This window comes from Antechinus flavipes, chromosome 5, assembly GCF_016432865.1.
Source record: "Antechinus flavipes isolate AdamAnt ecotype Samford, QLD, Australia chromosome 5, AdamAnt_v2, whole genome shotgun sequence".
Lineage (NCBI taxonomy): Eukaryota > Metazoa > Chordata > Mammalia > Dasyuromorphia > Dasyuridae > Antechinus > Antechinus flavipes.
The window spans coordinates 31,724,462-31,742,402 of record NC_067402.1 but is presented as its reverse complement, the minus strand read 5'-3'; the positions used below and the strand labels follow the sequence as shown (position 1 = coordinate 31,742,402).

The 17,941-nt window shown below is 38.5% G+C and overlaps 1 protein-coding gene across 1 annotated transcript in view; it reads left to right on the top strand.

Annotated features, from left to right (window-relative positions):
- KAT2B (lysine acetyltransferase 2B) overlaps nucleotides 1-17,941 on the top strand; it is a 130,660-nt gene that overhangs the window by 80,075 nt on the left and 32,644 nt on the right. Inside the window, exons 8-10 of the mRNA XM_051962338.1 lie at nucleotides 116-297; nucleotides 7,413-7,604; nucleotides 13,618-13,724. Of these exons, the coding sequence (XP_051818298.1) occupies nucleotides 116-297; nucleotides 7,413-7,604; nucleotides 13,618-13,724 (481 nt within the window). The remainder of the gene's footprint in view (nucleotides 1-115; nucleotides 298-7,412; nucleotides 7,605-13,617; nucleotides 13,725-17,941) is intronic.

Here is a 17,941-nt window from a genome sequence, read left to right as displayed (position 1 = left end):
GGGTAGGAGCTGGTTAATTTTGTCTTGGCATTCCGAGCACCTAGTGAAGTACCTCACACAGGGAAGATAAGTGCTTGTGCAATGGCTTTACCACTGTCTTTCCTCCTTCTTTTAGGGCGTGAATAATTTTGTACATTACAAGTTTAGCCACCTACCCTCCAAAGAGAGACAGACGATAGTAGAACTGGCCAAGATGTTTTTAAATCGCATCAACTATTGGCACCTGGAGACGCCATCTCAGCGAAGATTACGCTCTCCGAACGATGATGTCGCAGGATACAAGGTGAACTACACCAGGTAATTGGATCATGTGCTCTCATAGGGCGTGGAAGTGACTGGGAATTCTCCGAGCCCTTGCTGGTGAAGGTCTTAGAAAAGTGGTCAAGCCAGGGGTGAGGTGAGGGCCAACCCTCTGATGGACTGTATGGCGTCATCTGAGGCTGAATGAGGAAGGCTTTATTCAGCTTGGGCAGCTCTGGGTCAACCTTTCCCAATAGCTTGTGACCTGTGTGGGTGGAGGTCATAACCTGGTGGCTGAAGTCCTGGATCCTTGGATTCTGGATGTAAAATAATACTCAGAAGTGGGGTGTGTGTGTGTGTGTGTGTGTGTGTGTGTGTGTGTGTGTAGTGAATTGAGGCTGCTTTTATGTTCTGGACAGTTCAGAGTAGATCATGTGTTCATAGATCTCTTTTGTTCTGGAAAACGCAACTCTCTATTTAGCTTTATATTTGGCACAGGGAGCGGGACTGAACTCATGTTAGGTCCTTACTTAGAGAGTGGTCTGGGGCTTTGAGAGAAGGACTTTCCTAGGATCATACAGCCCACACACAGTCCGAGGGGATGCTTGAACCCAGATCTGCCTGACTTTGAGGCCATCTTCCTCTCCATTTTGCTGTAGTATCTCCTATTTGTGCATATACCTATACAGTTAAGGCATTTTAGGGTCCTCATTGACTCTGCAGTTATTTTGAACTGAATTTTGATGTTTCAAAGACTTGTGATTTTGTTATTGTGAGAACTCTCCCCACAAGAGATTATAGCTCCTCTAATACATCATTCATCTACTTTGGTAATCTTATATTTTTTAACGTTGTGCTCTAAGGTTTACCAAGAGTGCTTTATGTCTAATACCTCATCTGCTCCTTACAGTGGCCCTGTGAGAGGAGGTACCATTATTCCCATTTTATAGAAAGAAAAACTGCATAGTAGAGAAGTAAAGTGATTTGCCCAGACTCATGAAACTAGTAAGTTTATGAGACATTTGGACTCACTTCTTGACTTCAAGTTTAGCCCTCTGCCCATGATGCTATTTAGGTGCCTTTGAAGACTGTGGTTAAAACAGCAACAGCATTCAAGAAGTCCTTTTGTGCTTATTATTATTATTGTCATCATTATTACAATATTCAGAGAAGAAATGGTAACAATAGCTTCCATTTTAGGATGCTTTGTAGGATGCCCGTCAGACAAATTCTGTTCTCCTTGTTAGAAACATGGAACCCAAAGGTTCAAAGGTACAAAGAGATCAGAGGACATGCTCCAGGTGACTTCATTGGTAAACAGCCAACCTGGGACTCAGACCATCTCAGAATCCAGGACCCTTCTCATACTACCATGCTGGAGCATTAGTTTGGTGCCTGTCATTTATTTAACATAACTATTCAACAATATTCTTCCATAACAAATGATAGAGGAAAAATGCTGTAGTGTACAATAAGCAGGCTAAAATGCAATACTGGTAGTTTCTTATGTGAAATCTCACTTAGTTTTTAACAAATGTATGAAATAGGAGTAGCAGAGCCCATTAAACTTGAAAGCTCATAGTTATTTAAAGGGTAAATTCCTAAACAAAATCAAACTCTTTTTTTCATCGTTTGTGTCTGAGTATTTTGTAGACATTAAGAAAGAATGCTTTTAAAAATAGCATTGCTATTATCGATAATAATAAATATGGTGATAAAAAAAAATCATCCAGATCCACATATTGTTTTCAGCAGTTCAGGAACTTGCCAGCAAAGCTTTGAGTGTGTATTAGCATCTCCTCATGGGACACAAATAACAAAGCTGCTTCAGCAAGAAAAAGGAGATTTAAATGAGAAGGCCCTGAAGCCTAGGACATTTGCAAAAATTCAGTGGGTGACTTAAATAGTAATCAAAAGAAAACTCGTTTCTCTGTTTAACTACTGGAAGTTAGTTGCTAGAAAAGAATTTCTGAGCCAGAATGTTAAAATGAAAGCTAAGAAAATCATGTTTTGAAGTTATGTAGAGGGCCGGAACTTTGGAGAAGAATACTTGAAACAAGGTGTTAATTAACTCAGTGGAATTGATGAGATGATGGCTCTCTAGTTCACATATATACTTAGTACTTAGCATGGTGATGCAATGGTTCTCTAATTCACATATAATCAGTATATTGTAATGATGTAATTGTCATAGGGTATTTAAACTGGGGACAAAGTCAGACTGGAGACTGGTTGAGACTGGCAGACTATCAGACTGCTGGCGGAGACTGGGTCAGATGATGACAGACACAGACTGTGTAAGAGACAATAAAGAGCAGTAGCCACATACCTTTGGCACATAGTAGGGCTGTTTTTCATTCCCTGTGGCAAAACTTGTCCATTCATATCTTTTATAAGGTTCAGGGTACTGAAAATCTTATGGCAGTAGATCAGAATTTTCTAGCTACTTCTACCTCCCTCCCGTAAACCAGACCCTTGAGAAAAGATTGCAAGTCAAGGAAACCTGCTGATTGAAATTCAAGTGAAGCTTGATTTTATCATGATATTTAAGTGAAATATCTATCCCTAAAACAAAAGTTCACTTAAGAAAATATAATTTAAATTAAATTAAACATTTAATTGTTTCCAGTGAATAAAAATCTCTGTCTCTCTCTCTCACTCATACACATACAGAAAAGAATACCCTTGTAACTAATAACTATTGAGCAAAACAAATCCCTACATTAGATGTAGATTGTATGCTACCCATTGCTTCTTTGTCAGGAGACGGGTAACGTGATTTATCCTTGGTCCTCTGGAATTACAGTTGGTCATTGAGTTTTCTTGCCTGTCGATCTCATGTTGTTAGTTATTATTCATTTTTCTCGTGATGTGGAATTTCTTTGTCATGATTAAAATGTCCAAGAGTGGAAGTTGAGGATCACCCAGAAGGCAGTGGAGTGTTTGAGGTCCACAGCGGACAAGAATAGGCTACAATGTGTTGTACTCGAGGGATTACAGAAGCAGTGTAAAGAAAGACATCAAATGTTCGGTTTTAAAAATGATAAGGTCATGTTATATGGGGAGAGCAGGCTAGTAAGAGGTGGCCAGCCAGCCAGCATGACCCATTGGCATCCTTGTCGTGTTGTAAGAAATCCCAGTGTATTGGGTCAATCCGCTGTTGCAAATTTAAGGGAGAACATGGACAAGAATTGCATAGGAAATCCAATAGGAATGGGTGGGCTTTTCTGTAAGAGGAGAAAATCTCCTGGAGGGAAAACCTTAAAAAGATGAAATCACAAGAGCCCGGTAATTCTGCAATTTCTCATCTGGAACATGTTCAGCATAGAAATGATGCAGTAGCAGAAACCACAAAGAAAATAAACGATTTTCAAATGATTCAGTAGCATAGCAATGAGCAAGGGCAAAGAGGGCTGTGTAAGGAAACCTCTGTAAACATGATATTTGGATATAGGAAGAAAGCTTCCAAGGGCAGGAAAAAGATGAGAAGTCAAAATCTGTAAATTCAGAAATTGTTTGTGAAGGATTAATCTAGGCAGCTGGGTGACATAGTGAATTAAGGTTTACCTATACTTGGAGCAGGGAAGACTTGTTCCCATCTTGGCTTGAGCACATGTGACAAAGGGCAAGTCATTTCATCTTTCTCTACCTCAGTTTCCTCATCTAAAAATGAGGGCATTGAATTGGAAGACCTAAAGCCCCACCCAACTCTATAATCCTGTGTTCTTTTGCATCTATTTTCTCTGTCTTTTAAAAAATTGAATTTGGTCTATGCATTTCTTGTACTTTGACATCATTTTCTTTAGATCACTCCTTTTATTTTGGGGGAACATTTCTGTTGGTGTCAGAATTTTTTTGAGGAAATACCACATGATAAACTAGGAATTCTACAGAGCAGGGAACAAACCAGACTGAGAAAGCCTCAGTTCCCGAGTTTTGGTCTATTTGGGATAAGCAATTCCCAATAAGAAATTCAGAACGGGCTCTTTGGACATTGTGGCCCTAAAGTAGCTACTAACCTTGGGCAAATCATCTAACCTCCTTTTAAATGGAAGTCTAATTCCATCCCCATTTCCCAATCTGTAAAACAAGAGGGTGGAGATGATCTCAGTGAACCCTTCCTGCTTTAAGAATCTTTAAGGTCCGTTCAAGATAAAACATTCTGTGTGCAGTCAAAATGTGAGAAGATGATTTAAAAATGGAAATGCTGAGCTAGGACAGCCTCGAGAAGCACGGACCATGGCGCTTGAAATTCTTTCATAGATAAGTGAGCAAATGCAAAAGAATGACATTGAAATATGATCTATATTCCAGGCTTGAAATGAGATGAGATATGATTTTACCTTCTTTTAAGAGAGTCTGAAACAAAAGTGCCTTCTCCTAGGTAACATTTAGCCTATAAAGCAGCCTTTCTAGTTGTTCATTTCTGTGATTGAAATTATGTATAAACTGACCCCCCTCTCCCCTCCCCTACTTCCTTTTCTTCCTCTCCTTCAAGCACTGACCATTTGCATCAATTACAAGAAGTCGGTGGTGACTTTGGTCCCTCATTCTTATTGACTAGAAATATTGCAGATTTATACAATCAGATTTATTTGAGAAGTAAAAACACAATCAACTTAGTGTCTATTAAAGAATTCTCCAGTGAAATATATGGAATATGAGACATTTAGAAATTGGCCATTAACCATACCGGGCCGTCCTTTCTCCCTATCCCCTTCCAGGCATAACTGCATGACCTACTAAATCTCTTTATGATTTTTTAATGGTGATGTTAATGAGCTGTCATCTTTGGCAAGAAGGACATCAATCTTCAGAGACAGAGACAGACATGTAGAGCCTCCTTTAGAGAGCGAGCTTCTCCTTAGGACTGAATTTGTGTTAAGCTTTCAATTTCTAGAAAACTCGACCGTGTTTTTTGGTGATTCTTTTTTTTTGTTTTTTTTTTTACTGAGGCTCTTGGGGTTTAGTGACTTGCCCAGGGTCACCCAGCTAGGAAGTGTTAAGTCTGACACCAGATTGAATTGGGGTCCTCCTGACTTAGGGCTGATGCTCTATCCACTGTGCCTTCTAGCTACCCCATATGTGATTCTTTTTCAATCAAGAGTCTCCGAAACAGCCTTTGGGAGGACCGCCTGCTTGAAATCATTTGCTAAAGCAACCACAGGTGATGACGAGCTGAAAGCTAGGTACAACAAGCTCCCACTGCTTTGAGTTCTCTCTCTTTCTCTCTTTTTTAAATAACTTTTTATTGACAGAACCCATGCCAGGGTAATTTTTTACAGCATTATCCCTTGCACTCACTTCTGTTCCAGTTTTTCCCCTCCCTCCCTCCACCCTCTCCCCAAATGGCAAGCAGTCCTATACATGTTGAATAGGTTACAGTATATCCTAGATACAATATATGTGTGTGCAGAACCGAACAGTTTTCTTGTTGCACAGGGAGAATTGGATTCAGAAGTATAAATAACCCAGAAAGAAAAACAAAATAATAATAATAATTGATTTTTATATAACACACACATTGTCTCATTGAGGTACAACAATCCTTTGACATATAGGTTCTACAAATATGGGATCCAACTTGCAAATGAGAAAACAGGAATTTAGCAAGGTTATGTGACTTGTCCAAGGTGATACAATTCTCTTAAGTAAGATTGGACTCATCTCTTGGCAGCATACCAAGCATTCTAGTCACAATGTTATACTGTCTTTCAGGGACTCATTCTACAAGCCTTTATTAAGCACCTATGATGTGCCAAGTATCACAGATACAAAAGAAAGACAAAAACCAATCCCTGTCCTCAGAGTCTAACGATCAAACAACTATGTACAAACTAGATCCTTTTAGGATAAATTGGAGATAAACAAAGAGAGAAAATATCAATGTGCTCATTCCCAGTGCTGTTGTTTCTTTGTTTTGATGATGTAATCCTGAAGTCCCTTCCAGAATAGGAAATCTCAGTGATGGAGAAGAATGGAGAAGATGTTCGAAATGGAACTTGAGCTTGGGGTATTTTGAAAGTGTGAACTGAATTTTATGCAGATAAGAAAGTACTAATGAAAGCCTACCTTTAACTAAGAAAAAAAATCAGGGAGGAGAGACTACAGAGGGAGAGCAGCCCTGAGACTGGAGAGAGAGGCCAGACAGGTAAAAAGGATGAATAAATGAGATGAGTAAGTGACCACAGAGAGAGAATGATAACAATCACAATTATTAGTATCGCTACTTGTCAGAGACTGGCCTTGAACCCAGAACCCAGGTATTTAGGCCCCCAAGACCTTATCTCTCTCTACTGCTTTGCGATAGGCTGGTGTGACGGGGCTTATTCACTTTCATTAAAAGGCTCCCAAGTACTATCAGATGCCCATGGCCCAGGCATTCATCATTAGGAGACGCTCATCCTTGTGCAGTGGAAAGAGCTCTAGATTTGGGATCCTAGTCCTGGGTTCAGATTCTGCCTTTACATCTTAATTATTTATGTGACCATGGTAAGTTAGTTGAGTCTCATTAAAATGAGGATGTTGGTCTAGATGGTGCTTAAGGACTCTCTCATCTCTAAATCTTCAGCCTTTAAATTTAAAGGCAGTATCGAGTTGTATAAAGAAAAGATATGATCCCAAACGTTAGGAAAAATAAAGATCTCATGCTTTTCCTATTGAATTTCATCTCTGACATCCAATGGGTCCTTGGACCTCAGGGTCACAACACTTAATGAACCATATTGTCAAATGGTTCTGCTTTTGTTTAGTTGATTAGTCACTTCTGACCCCATTTGGGATGTTTTGGGCAAAGGTTCTAGAGTGGTTTGTTACTTCCTTTTCTGGATCATTTTACAGGCGTGGAACTTGAGGAAAATACAGTTAAGTGATTTTCCCAGGGTTTCACATTTTCTAAGTGTTTGAGCCTGACTCCAGAGTCAGAGATTTATCCTAAATGTTCTTATAAGCATAAAACATGAGGCTAACTAAAGGTGATCGCCTCATCTAATCCCACCTTTCCTATTTTGACTGATGTTGTTAATCCTCAAGCTTATGACAAAGATAGGATGAGTTTGCTGTATTCCCATTGTTGGGGTGTGGGGGAGAGGGGGTAACCCTGGCTGATTATGTCAGGACTGCAGGGTAGAAAGGGCGGTACGTGGCTCACTAGTTCCTTCTTGTTGCTTCAGGTGGCTGTGCTACTGTCACGTGCCTCAGTTCTGCGACAGTCTCCCTCGGTATGAGACCACTCAGGTGTTCGGGAGAACGCTGCTGCGCTCCGTCTTCACTGTGATGAGACGGCAGCTCCTGGAACAAGCTCGGCAGGAGAAGGACAAGCTGCCCCAGGAGAAGCGGACGCTCATCCTCACCCATTTCCCAAAGTAAGGGGGAGCTGTCATGAGCTGGAGCCGGCTGGCTAACTGGATGTTAGGGAGCCCAAACCTGGGAAGGACCGTTCCCTTTGCTTTGCTTTACTCTCTTCCCACTCCGCAGAGTCACTCTCTGAAATGATAGACCAGACTTAGGGAGTCACAGCTTTGGGTTTTCTGCTTTCTGAGCCAGTCTCATCCCGACATTTAATTGTAAGGCCACTTTCTGGAAGCTGGAATCAGCATTTCTTGTGTGCTTCCTCTATACCAAGTACTTGTGTCCTTCCCTCAAGAAGCTTCCACCTAGGGAGCTGGAGCGTGGGTCTGTACACGGGTACATATGTGACAAACAGCAGCTGCCAGCAGCTTCCCCAGAGGGGAAGGCCCTGGTAGCTAGGGAAGGATTTCAGCATTTGAGCTGAATCTGAAAGAAAGCCAGGAGGCAGAAGGGGGAGTGAGAGCATTCCAGGCATGGGGAAAGTGGTGGGATGTGGGAGGGATCAGCGCATTCCCGGGGATAACGTTCCCTTTCAGGATAACTTCCAGCTCTAAATGCGAACCTGTGCGTGTTTCATTGTCTTGTTCTCTGAGCTCAGGAAGGATGGGGACAGGGTTTTCAGTAACATTGCTCTCGTTCTACTTAACTTTGCTCTGTGTCTTTGGATCTTTCAAATTTGCCTTGTCTAAGGGTATAGTAATATAGCCTTACTTTTGGTAATCAGTAAGTCTGTTAGGGGTGATTAAGCAGTGGCTGTGTGCTAGTAGCTATTCTGATAGGTGCTGGAGATGCAAAGACCAGAATGAAATAGGGGATGCCCTCAACCCGCTTCTATTCTCTTCATGACCAAAATCCATACATCTATTTCCCAATTCTTCTAAGCAGCTTTTTTGGGGGGCACTGAGACAGTTAAGATTAAATAACTTGCCTAGGGTCACACAGTTAAATATCAAGTACCTCTAAGCAGTTTTTCACAGTATTTTGTAATTTCAGTCAGAATTATGGACTTTATACCAAGGAGTGTTATTTCCTGTGTCAGGAATATCCAGAGAGAAAGCTGAACTGTCTTCCATAGCAACACTTCTTCCCTGAAAATCCTTTTGGCATCTTTCGGATAATGACTAATTATAGTGTTCTGGTGCACCAGCACACGGATCTAGCAGCCCTAAACTGGAGAGCGAAAAATCTAACTTTTTTGTTTCTGCTTTTATTACTAATATTAGGGTCAAACTACCACCCACTTCTTCTTTTAAATCCTCTTTCAATGGATATGACAACATCGGGACTTGTTAGGGGAATTGAGGTTGACCTGGCAACCTATTTTTATTTACTGATGGTTGTAGTGTGGGTGGGTGTTCACAACACACTAGAAGAGGAGAAATGCTTCCATTCCAATGGGTAATGAAATCATTATCCTTGGCTCTTCTTTCATTAGTTGTCATTTTTCCTCTTTCTAGGCTTTTTTTTTTAAACATAAAATTTCATTTTTATTGTGGACTTAGCAAATCAAAACCTCCCCAATATTCCATTTTTTTTTTTTATTCTTTCCTTCCTCCCTCCCTTCTTTTTTCTGGGGAGGCTTAAGTAATGAGCCCAGGGTCATACAATTAGTAAATGTCTGAGGCCATATTTGAATTTGGATCCTCCTGACTATAAGGTTGGTGAAAACCCCAATATTTCAAAGAATAACAAATAAAACACTGAACTTCTGTGACAGTTTATTTTTAAAGAACATGACAGATGTGTGTGTGTGTGTGTGTGTGTATAGACATAAACATACATGCTAGTTGTTTTGAAAGAATAATACACATTGCATTATATAAATGTATATATGCACACAAATACAAGTGTGTGTTTATACACACATATATGTGCACATAGCTACACATACACATATGAATAACAAGTCTATGCTGTTTGTGTCCCTTTTTTGCACTTTTTTTGCTTTGTATATTTTAAACAACTATTTTTATGATACTCTCGAATCTCTCTATCACTCCTGCCTCCTGTCTCCCCCATCAGCCCTGAACTCAAAGCCCTCTCTTGTAGCAAATCTGTATAAGTACAAAGAATTGCCAGTAAGTACAAATCTGTATAATCTAGCAATCATCACGTTGTCTGTTTGAGAAGTGTGTCCAGTTCTACATTTTAGCTCTCCTATCAAGAGGTAGGAGCTATGTTACATCATCAATTTCTTGAAGTCTTTTAATTTGTCTTTCTTCCCATCCCTTACTTCCCTTTGACTTTTATTTTCAAGACAATTTAAAAAAACCCTTTTATTTAAAAAATTTTTTTTTCACTTAACAGAAATTTATTTTTTATCCCTCACAACTTCCCACATTGGGAAAAATGGAAAAAAAAACAAAATCCTTGCAATAAATTTGCCTACTTGAACAATTCCCTTGTTGAACATTCAAGAAATAGTTCTAAAAGAAAAACTTTCTTTTTCTTTGAGAATATCTTTATATCATGAATTTCCAAAGAGATTTTAGAGGTATTGGAAAAGAGGAAGAAACAAATATACATATAATAAAAATGTGGGCTTTTAGTTTCCCCTGGCCTTCCAGGTAAGCAAGTCTTTGTGTCTTACTGTGGGGAGAAAGGGGAACTCCATCCAGAATGCCTATGTTGCCGGATCTGATTCAGCACGTTAATTTAGGGATTTCTTCCATCTTGCAGCCCCTCCTTTGCCTCTTGCCCAGCAGTTGCTTCTACTGTGTATACAGTGGAAAGGAGTACATGTTTGTTGCTATTGTTGTTCATTTTCTGGTTTTCTGGGCAGAGATACTGGAGTAGTTTGCCATTTCCGTTCAGTTTATAGTTGAGGCAAACAAGGTTATGTTACTTGCCCAGGATGACAAAGCTAGTAAGTGGCTGAAGCTGAATTTGAACTCAGGTAGATGGATTTTCCTGTCTCCAGGTCTAGTGCCATCTAGCTGTCCTAGCATGAGTGAGTAATGACTCAATGGGATCAAATTGGTTTCTACTACAGGTGAGCTAAATTTGGGTGTTATTTCCACTGATCAGTCCTTCTCCAGCTTCCTCTCAAAAGAGGCTGTAGTCTGTCGGCCACCTTGTTTTCATTTGCCAGTTTGAGAGCTTAGAAGGAGAATCTGCCCCCATTACTAATAAGGTAAATTGTTTTTGATGACAGTAAGGATGTGATTTTAAAAAAAGTAGTTTACTTTGTTTCAGAATCCTCAAATTCCAGGTCTGCTGTTTAGTAATTGTTGTGATCCTGGGCAAATCTTTCTCAGCCTCAGTTTCATCACCTGTAAAATGGTCTAATAGTGGTTGTAGTCCCTTTGTGTTGTAGGGATCAAATGAAATGCCACAAACAGGTTTAGTCCAGAAGCAAAGGTGTGAATACTTTTTTTTTTTTTTTGATGGGTAATTTACTTTATTTATTATTATTATTTTTTTTTAATATTTTTTTTTATTTTTTATTTTTTTAATTTTATTTTATTTAATGATAACTTTATATTGACAGAATCCATGCCAGGTAAAGGTGTGAATACTTATGGAACAATTTTTATTTGTTGATAGGAAGGGTTTCTTGGAGAAGATGGAGACTTCCATGGGTATATGACTCTGTGTGTGTGTGTGTGTGTGTGTGTGTGTGTGTGTGTGTGTGTATATAAATATGAATTCACACACACATACATACACATCAGTAAAACTTTGTTAAAATCAGCCTGATAGATCTTAAACTTGAGATCATGGAGAAACTTGAATACCACAGATTAGGATTTTGAATGCAAATACAGCTATAAGGCCATTGAATGAAACTGATAAGTGTAACACACCTCAATAAAATTGATAGTAAAATCATGCTGGCCAGTGTCTGGCATTCTCAGTCGTGGTCTGTGAATCACTAAGGGATTTGGGAAGGGTTTCTTGTAATCACACATCGACAAGTAACCCTGGTTGACAGTCATTGCCTGACATTATATGCAACATCTGGCAGCCATAATCCCCTTGGGATGGGATGAACTTTTTTTTTTTTTTTTTTTTTTTTGGGTAGTTTTTATTGTTATTTTTTGTTTTCACATTCCCTAAATTATTTCCTCATGCACATTTCTAAAGATCCATTCCATGTAACAATTAAAAAAAAAAAACAAGGGAAAAAATAAATAAGAAAAATTGATCAATAGGTAGAAGAATCTTGAGAGGGTTTCTCTGAACAAAATTTGGGGGTGGATCATCTTACATTTTTTCTTTAGAGCTGAGCTTGTTCCCAGTGTTCAGTTTTTACTATTTTCTGGTTGATCTTTCCATTTACATTGTTGAAATCATTGTGTATATTGTTTTCTTGTCTCTACTGACTTTAGTTCATGTAATTCTTTACATGGTTCTCTATATTTATCATGTTTATCATTTCTTCTAGCTCAGTCATATTCCACTAAATTGTATGTTATAGTTTATTTTACCATTCCCCAGTCAATAGGTATCTACTTTGTTTCCAGTTTTCCGCTACCAGAATTTGCTGCTAGTGTATATGGAGCCTTTCTTTTTGTCTATTACTGTGATGACCACGTGTTTTAAAATTGTCCAGAGTCAGGAATTCAGGTTAAGGGAAAATCTTCACTCTTTATTCTTTTTGAGGCAAAGGGGGATTGCGATAGCAATATGTATGGGCAGCTGAGACAGGAACCAGCCAGCAGAGGAGAAGGGGGATCTCAATAGCAATGTGAGCAGCTGCAACAAGAAGCTAGCTAGCAGTCTCTTTCCGCTTTTCTCTCTGCCCCTCTGCCTCTACCCTCCAAAATCGTTATTTCCTATACAACACATCAGGACTTGCACAAAGAGTGGGCGGGGGCCATTCTTTCTCCAAGCATATATATTAATAGAGTATAGTCCAATTACTATTTAGCCTCATGTGCTTGGGACTTCAGTGCATCAACTCAAGCTTCAGCCCATTACATATTACCTCTTTGGGGGTCTTATGCCTATTAATGGAATCAATCTCAGGGTCAATGAGTATTAGAATTTTATTTATTTTAATTGGATAATTCCAATTTACTTTCTAGAATAATTGTATCCATTTACAGTTTCACCAACAATGTCTCTGTTTCTACAACTCTTCCAAAATAGATGGAAGAGTTTTCATTGTTTAAAAAATTAAACGTATTTAGCATTTTATATTGTCCCCCAGTGAAAACAATTTTTAACATTTGCTTTTAAAATTTTGATTTCCAAATTCTCTTCTTTTCTCTATCCTCTCCCCTCTCCCACTGGGAAAGTAAATAATTCTGTATGGGCTATATATATGTAATTATACAAAATATTCCCATAGTAATCCTATTTGTAAAAGAAATGTAGGTCAAAAATATTTTTTAAAAAAGCCCTTAAGAAAAAGAAAGGTTTTTGTATATTTAGACACCATCAGTTTTTCCTCTAGATATGGATAGCATTTTTCATCATAAGTCCTTCAGAGTTGCTTTGGATCATTGTGTTGCTGAGAATAGCTAAGTCATTCATAGCTGAGATTCTCACCTTTTGTCATCTTAAAGCAATTATTTCATCATCTGTTCTCCTGGATCACGTCATCATTATTACACAATCAGAGTTGAAATGCATTTCAGCATTATTTAATTTATATTATTATTGTAGTATCTATATGTGTGTGGTTTCTTGTTATCACACATCGACAAGTAACCCTAGTTGACACACACACACACACACACACACACACACACACACACACACACACACACACATTCTTAGTTTTGTTGTTGTATCAGTTGATACAACCTTTCCTAGTGCTCCTCAGAATTCTCTAGCTTCATCATTCCTTGTGAAGCATTAATATCTACTAGAGGTACATACCATAATTTGTTCTTTCCCTAAACAAAAGGACACCCACTTTGTTTCTAGGTTTCTTTTACCACAAAGAGGTTGAAACAACTTGAATTATTTTACCTGCCATTGTCTTACTATTAATTGCTTTGCTACTTTTAAAGGTGTTTGATTAATCTTGAAGAAATTAATCCTTAATATTATCTTTTTTGTGTGATGTGTGTGTAGGTTTCTTTCCATGTTAGAAGAAGAAGTCTATAGCCAGAGTTCGCCTATCTGGGATCCAGACTTTCTGGCTGCCTCTTCTCATGCTGGTCAGCTAGGAATCCAAACAGGTAATGTGCATCTAGTATAGAATGGAGAAGCACAAAAAAGAATAGGGCTGTGTCATTTGTCACCATTAATTGTACGTTGATTTGTGCCATTCATGTGGAAAATTGTCTTAAAAGAATAAAATGAAGTCCATCATCTATTAGTGAATAAGGTGGGAGTATAAACCATATAAGTGCAGAACTTTTGGTTCTAAAGACTTGAACATATCCTAAGCAATAAATCGAGGTCTTTGGTCATATCCTCAAAGAGCCTCTCATGCTCAGATAGGCCACACAGGAAACAGACACTCTCATGGAGTCTTTTTTTTTCACTTAGCTTTTTCTCCCCCAAATGACAGACATTTTTTCCCCTTCCTTGCAACATCTTCTTCCCCTGGACCTCAAAGAGAAAAACAATCCTATTAATAAAAATTCATAGTCAAGGAAACCAATTTCCATATTGGCCAGGTCTATAAATATATGTTCATTCAATCTGATGCTTCTTTGATGGAAGTGGGACCATTCTTTCTTATTGGCTTCTGGGAATCATGATGGATCTTTGAATCAATCTCAGTTTTTAAGTCTTTCCAAGTTTCTTTTTACTTTATTGTTCTAGTTGATGCAGTGGAAAGAGCAGTAGATCTGGAGCCAGGAAGACCTGTTCATAGACACTTACTGACTGTATGGCCTTGTGAAATCAGTTAACCACTGTCTGTCTCAGTTTCCTTTGTAAGAATAATAATAGTACCTATTATTCAGTGCCATATGACATAGTACTTGTAAAGTACTTTGCAAACCTATATAAAGCACTATATAAATGAGAGCTGTTAATGTTTTTTTTTTTTAAAGAATAGTTTTTATTTTTTTATTTTATTTTATTTTACAAGGGTGGATATTGAAAATTATCTTTGTATTTTGAATACAAAAATCTTATGTTCCAAATTTTTCTCCCTCCCTCTCTACCTCTCCCCTTCCCTAGACAGCAAATAATCCAATATAGGTTAAACGTGTGCAATTCTTTAAACATATTTCCACAAGAAAAATTAGATCAGAAGGGAAAAGAAAAAAGAAAGAAAAAAATAATCAAGCAAACAAGAAAAAAGCTGAAAATACTATGTTACGATCCACATTCAGTCCTCATAGTCCTGAGAGCTATTTTTGTCATGGAAGCCACTTTGTGGATCTAAGATGTTCATTGTCCTGAATATTAGTAAGAGTCATAGGTCTCCGGAACATGTTCTGTGGCTCTTGGATATTATCAGTGGCTAGGTCCCGTAGGCCTTTGTTCTGTGCTTGGCTTTGGTAGCATATCCTCCAATGTAGGGGCCCTTTTCTGATTATATATGAAAGAAAAATGGGAATGTATTCATTGCTACTTGGATGATTTTGACTATGTGACTGAGCTAATGCAGTCCTTGGTTTCCTCATTGAAATAGTGAACTTTTAACACTCTGCCAGGTTCAAGTCTTTTGAAATTTAGGATTTTTTATTCCCTCTGTCAGTGATAGATTTTACAGCGTTAGTTCTTGTTTGTTCTAATAAAGATAAGTAAGAAAATTTCACTTAACTAGGCTAGAGTGTTTTAACTAAATGAAGAAAGCCTTTTTGGTTCCTATTCCTTTGGATCATATCCATTACAATTACTTAGTGTTTCCAATGTTCCTCAGCACATATTTTTTTTGCCTTAGAATTTAGAATGTCATTTAGTGTTTCCTTCTGAATAGGACTTTGCCCCACTACATTGTGGGTATTTCACATAAATAAGTGATCTTCCATTGATTGATAGATTGATTGGTAGCAATGTTCCGGGGGCTGTTGGAGCCCAAGTTGTCAGGCTATGGCACCATAGACCCAGGAGGAGTAGATGTGGAGTTGGGCTGCAAAAACACTGATTCTAGGCTATGCTGTGGAGGATTTTTACTAAATCTTCATTAGCCATGACTTATTTTCTTATTATCCAAATAATTGCATTTTCCAACTAGCTGGTTAATTTAGATTTTCCTGGAAAGAAATCATCACATTTTGTTTTCTAGTATGTTTAATGCTGACCAAACATTGTATCTATCTATCTGTCTGTCTGTCTGTCTGTCTATCTATCTATCGTACAATTTAAACATCACAACAGCCCTAAGGGATGAATTTTATTCTCATCTTCTATTTTCAGATGAGAAAATGGAGACCTTCTTTAGGGTAAGGGGGGTTATTGGTCTAAAGCACATAAGTGAACAAGTGTTTGAATCATGATTCGAACTTGGGTCTCTCTGTGCTTCACCAAAGAAAGAAAGAGGAAGCAGGGATAGAGTTGGTTTGTTTTTTGAATTTTTTTTTTTTTTTTGAAAGAGCTAAGTTAGAAATGGAATGCTGAGCTGAACTCACAAAAAACGTGGCAAAGCCCACATTGTTCCCCACGGACTTTAGGAATTCCACTTCTCAGTATCCCAGCTGCCCTGGCTGCTGTAGCATTCTAATTTTAATAACAAACTTTCCCCCTTTGTAGCACCTAATACTGTGTTTTCAGATAAATGTTCAAAAAAAGATGGATTCTGTGAGACTTCCTCCTAGGAGAGGGAGCACTAGACCCAGAAAAAGTATGTGTCGTAGTCCCCACTCTGCCATAGACTCAATGTTTGTCCCTTAATTCATTTAACCTCTGGGAACCTCAATTCCTTTCTTTATAAATGAGGGGAATGGCCTGGAGAATCACCAAGGATTCCTTCTAACTTTCAGATTCAAAGGTAAAAATATCTATCTTGATTTTGGCCCTGTAATTACTAGGTGAGTGCATATTGTTATATAAGATCTCTCCAAAGTTTAAGGCTAGGTCTTCATTATGCTTTTCTAGCTGGCAGCATAAACCCAGTTTGGTCTTTCCCCTGCAGACTTTTGCTCAGATCATAATCTGGGGCAGCCACTTACAGTCACATATTCTCTACCTTCCTTGTCCCTGCTTCTTTGGATAACTCAGCAGAGAAGATTGGGACCCTTACTTGCCCATTGTGAATTACGGGATCTTAGAATTATGTGCTTAGAGCTGGAAGTTCCTTTCCTGGCCATCTGCTCTAAGTGGGGATGGGGATATTTTAAAGTTTCTCCTTCTTTTGTGCTGGATTAAAAAATCAACTGGACTGTACAGAAATTAAAACCTCACAATATTCTTTACTGCTGATTTAAGACTCTTGAAAGAAGTGTTTGTCCACAGTGCCAAATAAATAAAGTCATATTTGTTTGGGAACAGACCCAACTTTTATGCTTTGGGGAAATCACTTTTTGTGCAACTTGAGGCCTTTAAAAAACACTTCAACTAAGAATCCCCGTAGAATTGACCCAAAGGGCCTCATTTGGCATAGTTCTTCATTCTCCCCGAAAAAGTAAATAGGAAATGATGGAGAAGGGCATAAGGTGGACTCTTGTTCCTTCAGGCCGAGGAATAAAGTCCAATGTCACTAACCATCCAAGTTATCCTCACATTCCTTCCAGTGAGTCTTTCATAAGGGCATGTTAGTTCATTTTGGCTGTTTTTCTGTTGGTCAGTAAGCATTTATTAAACACCTACCAAGTTAGAGTGCTAAGTAAGCACTTCAATTCTGATCCCATGTGGGGTCAAGGTCAGAAGACCACGGGTTGGAATCCTGGATCTGACACCTATGACTTCACATGTGTGACTTTGGGTAACCTTGGAGCCTTATTTTCTACATCTGTCAAATGAATGGGTTTGCACTTGGGTGGGAGGTAACTTCTAGCTCTTATCTTTGAGATGTATACCCCAAACCAACCTATTTTTTTTAGCTGTGGTCTGGAGATGGTTGGAAGGATAGAATCTTAACCCTGGGACTTTTAAGTTGAAAGCATCTTCTGATTTTAATATTTCTTTTAGTGGCACTATCATTAAAGCTGTTAAAAGCAACTGAGGACATGGTGTTAAGATTTGGAATCAGGAACACCTCGTTCAGATCCTTCCTCAAATGCTGAATTAATCCTGTGACCTTAGGCAAGTCACTTAATATTATAGCCTCATACAGACTTAATTTCCTTACCAGTTAAATGGGAATAATAAAACAATAGCCCCAACCTCACAGAATCATTGTGAAGATTATAAATATGCAGGCCCTTGAAAACCTAAATTACTATATAAATTCTAGTTATTAGTAGCATTATGATCATCACCCTTCTGTGATTGGTGATTAGACTAGAAGAGTAGGGCCATAGCCCAGTTGTTGAGAACAGAGGACAAACAATGAGCT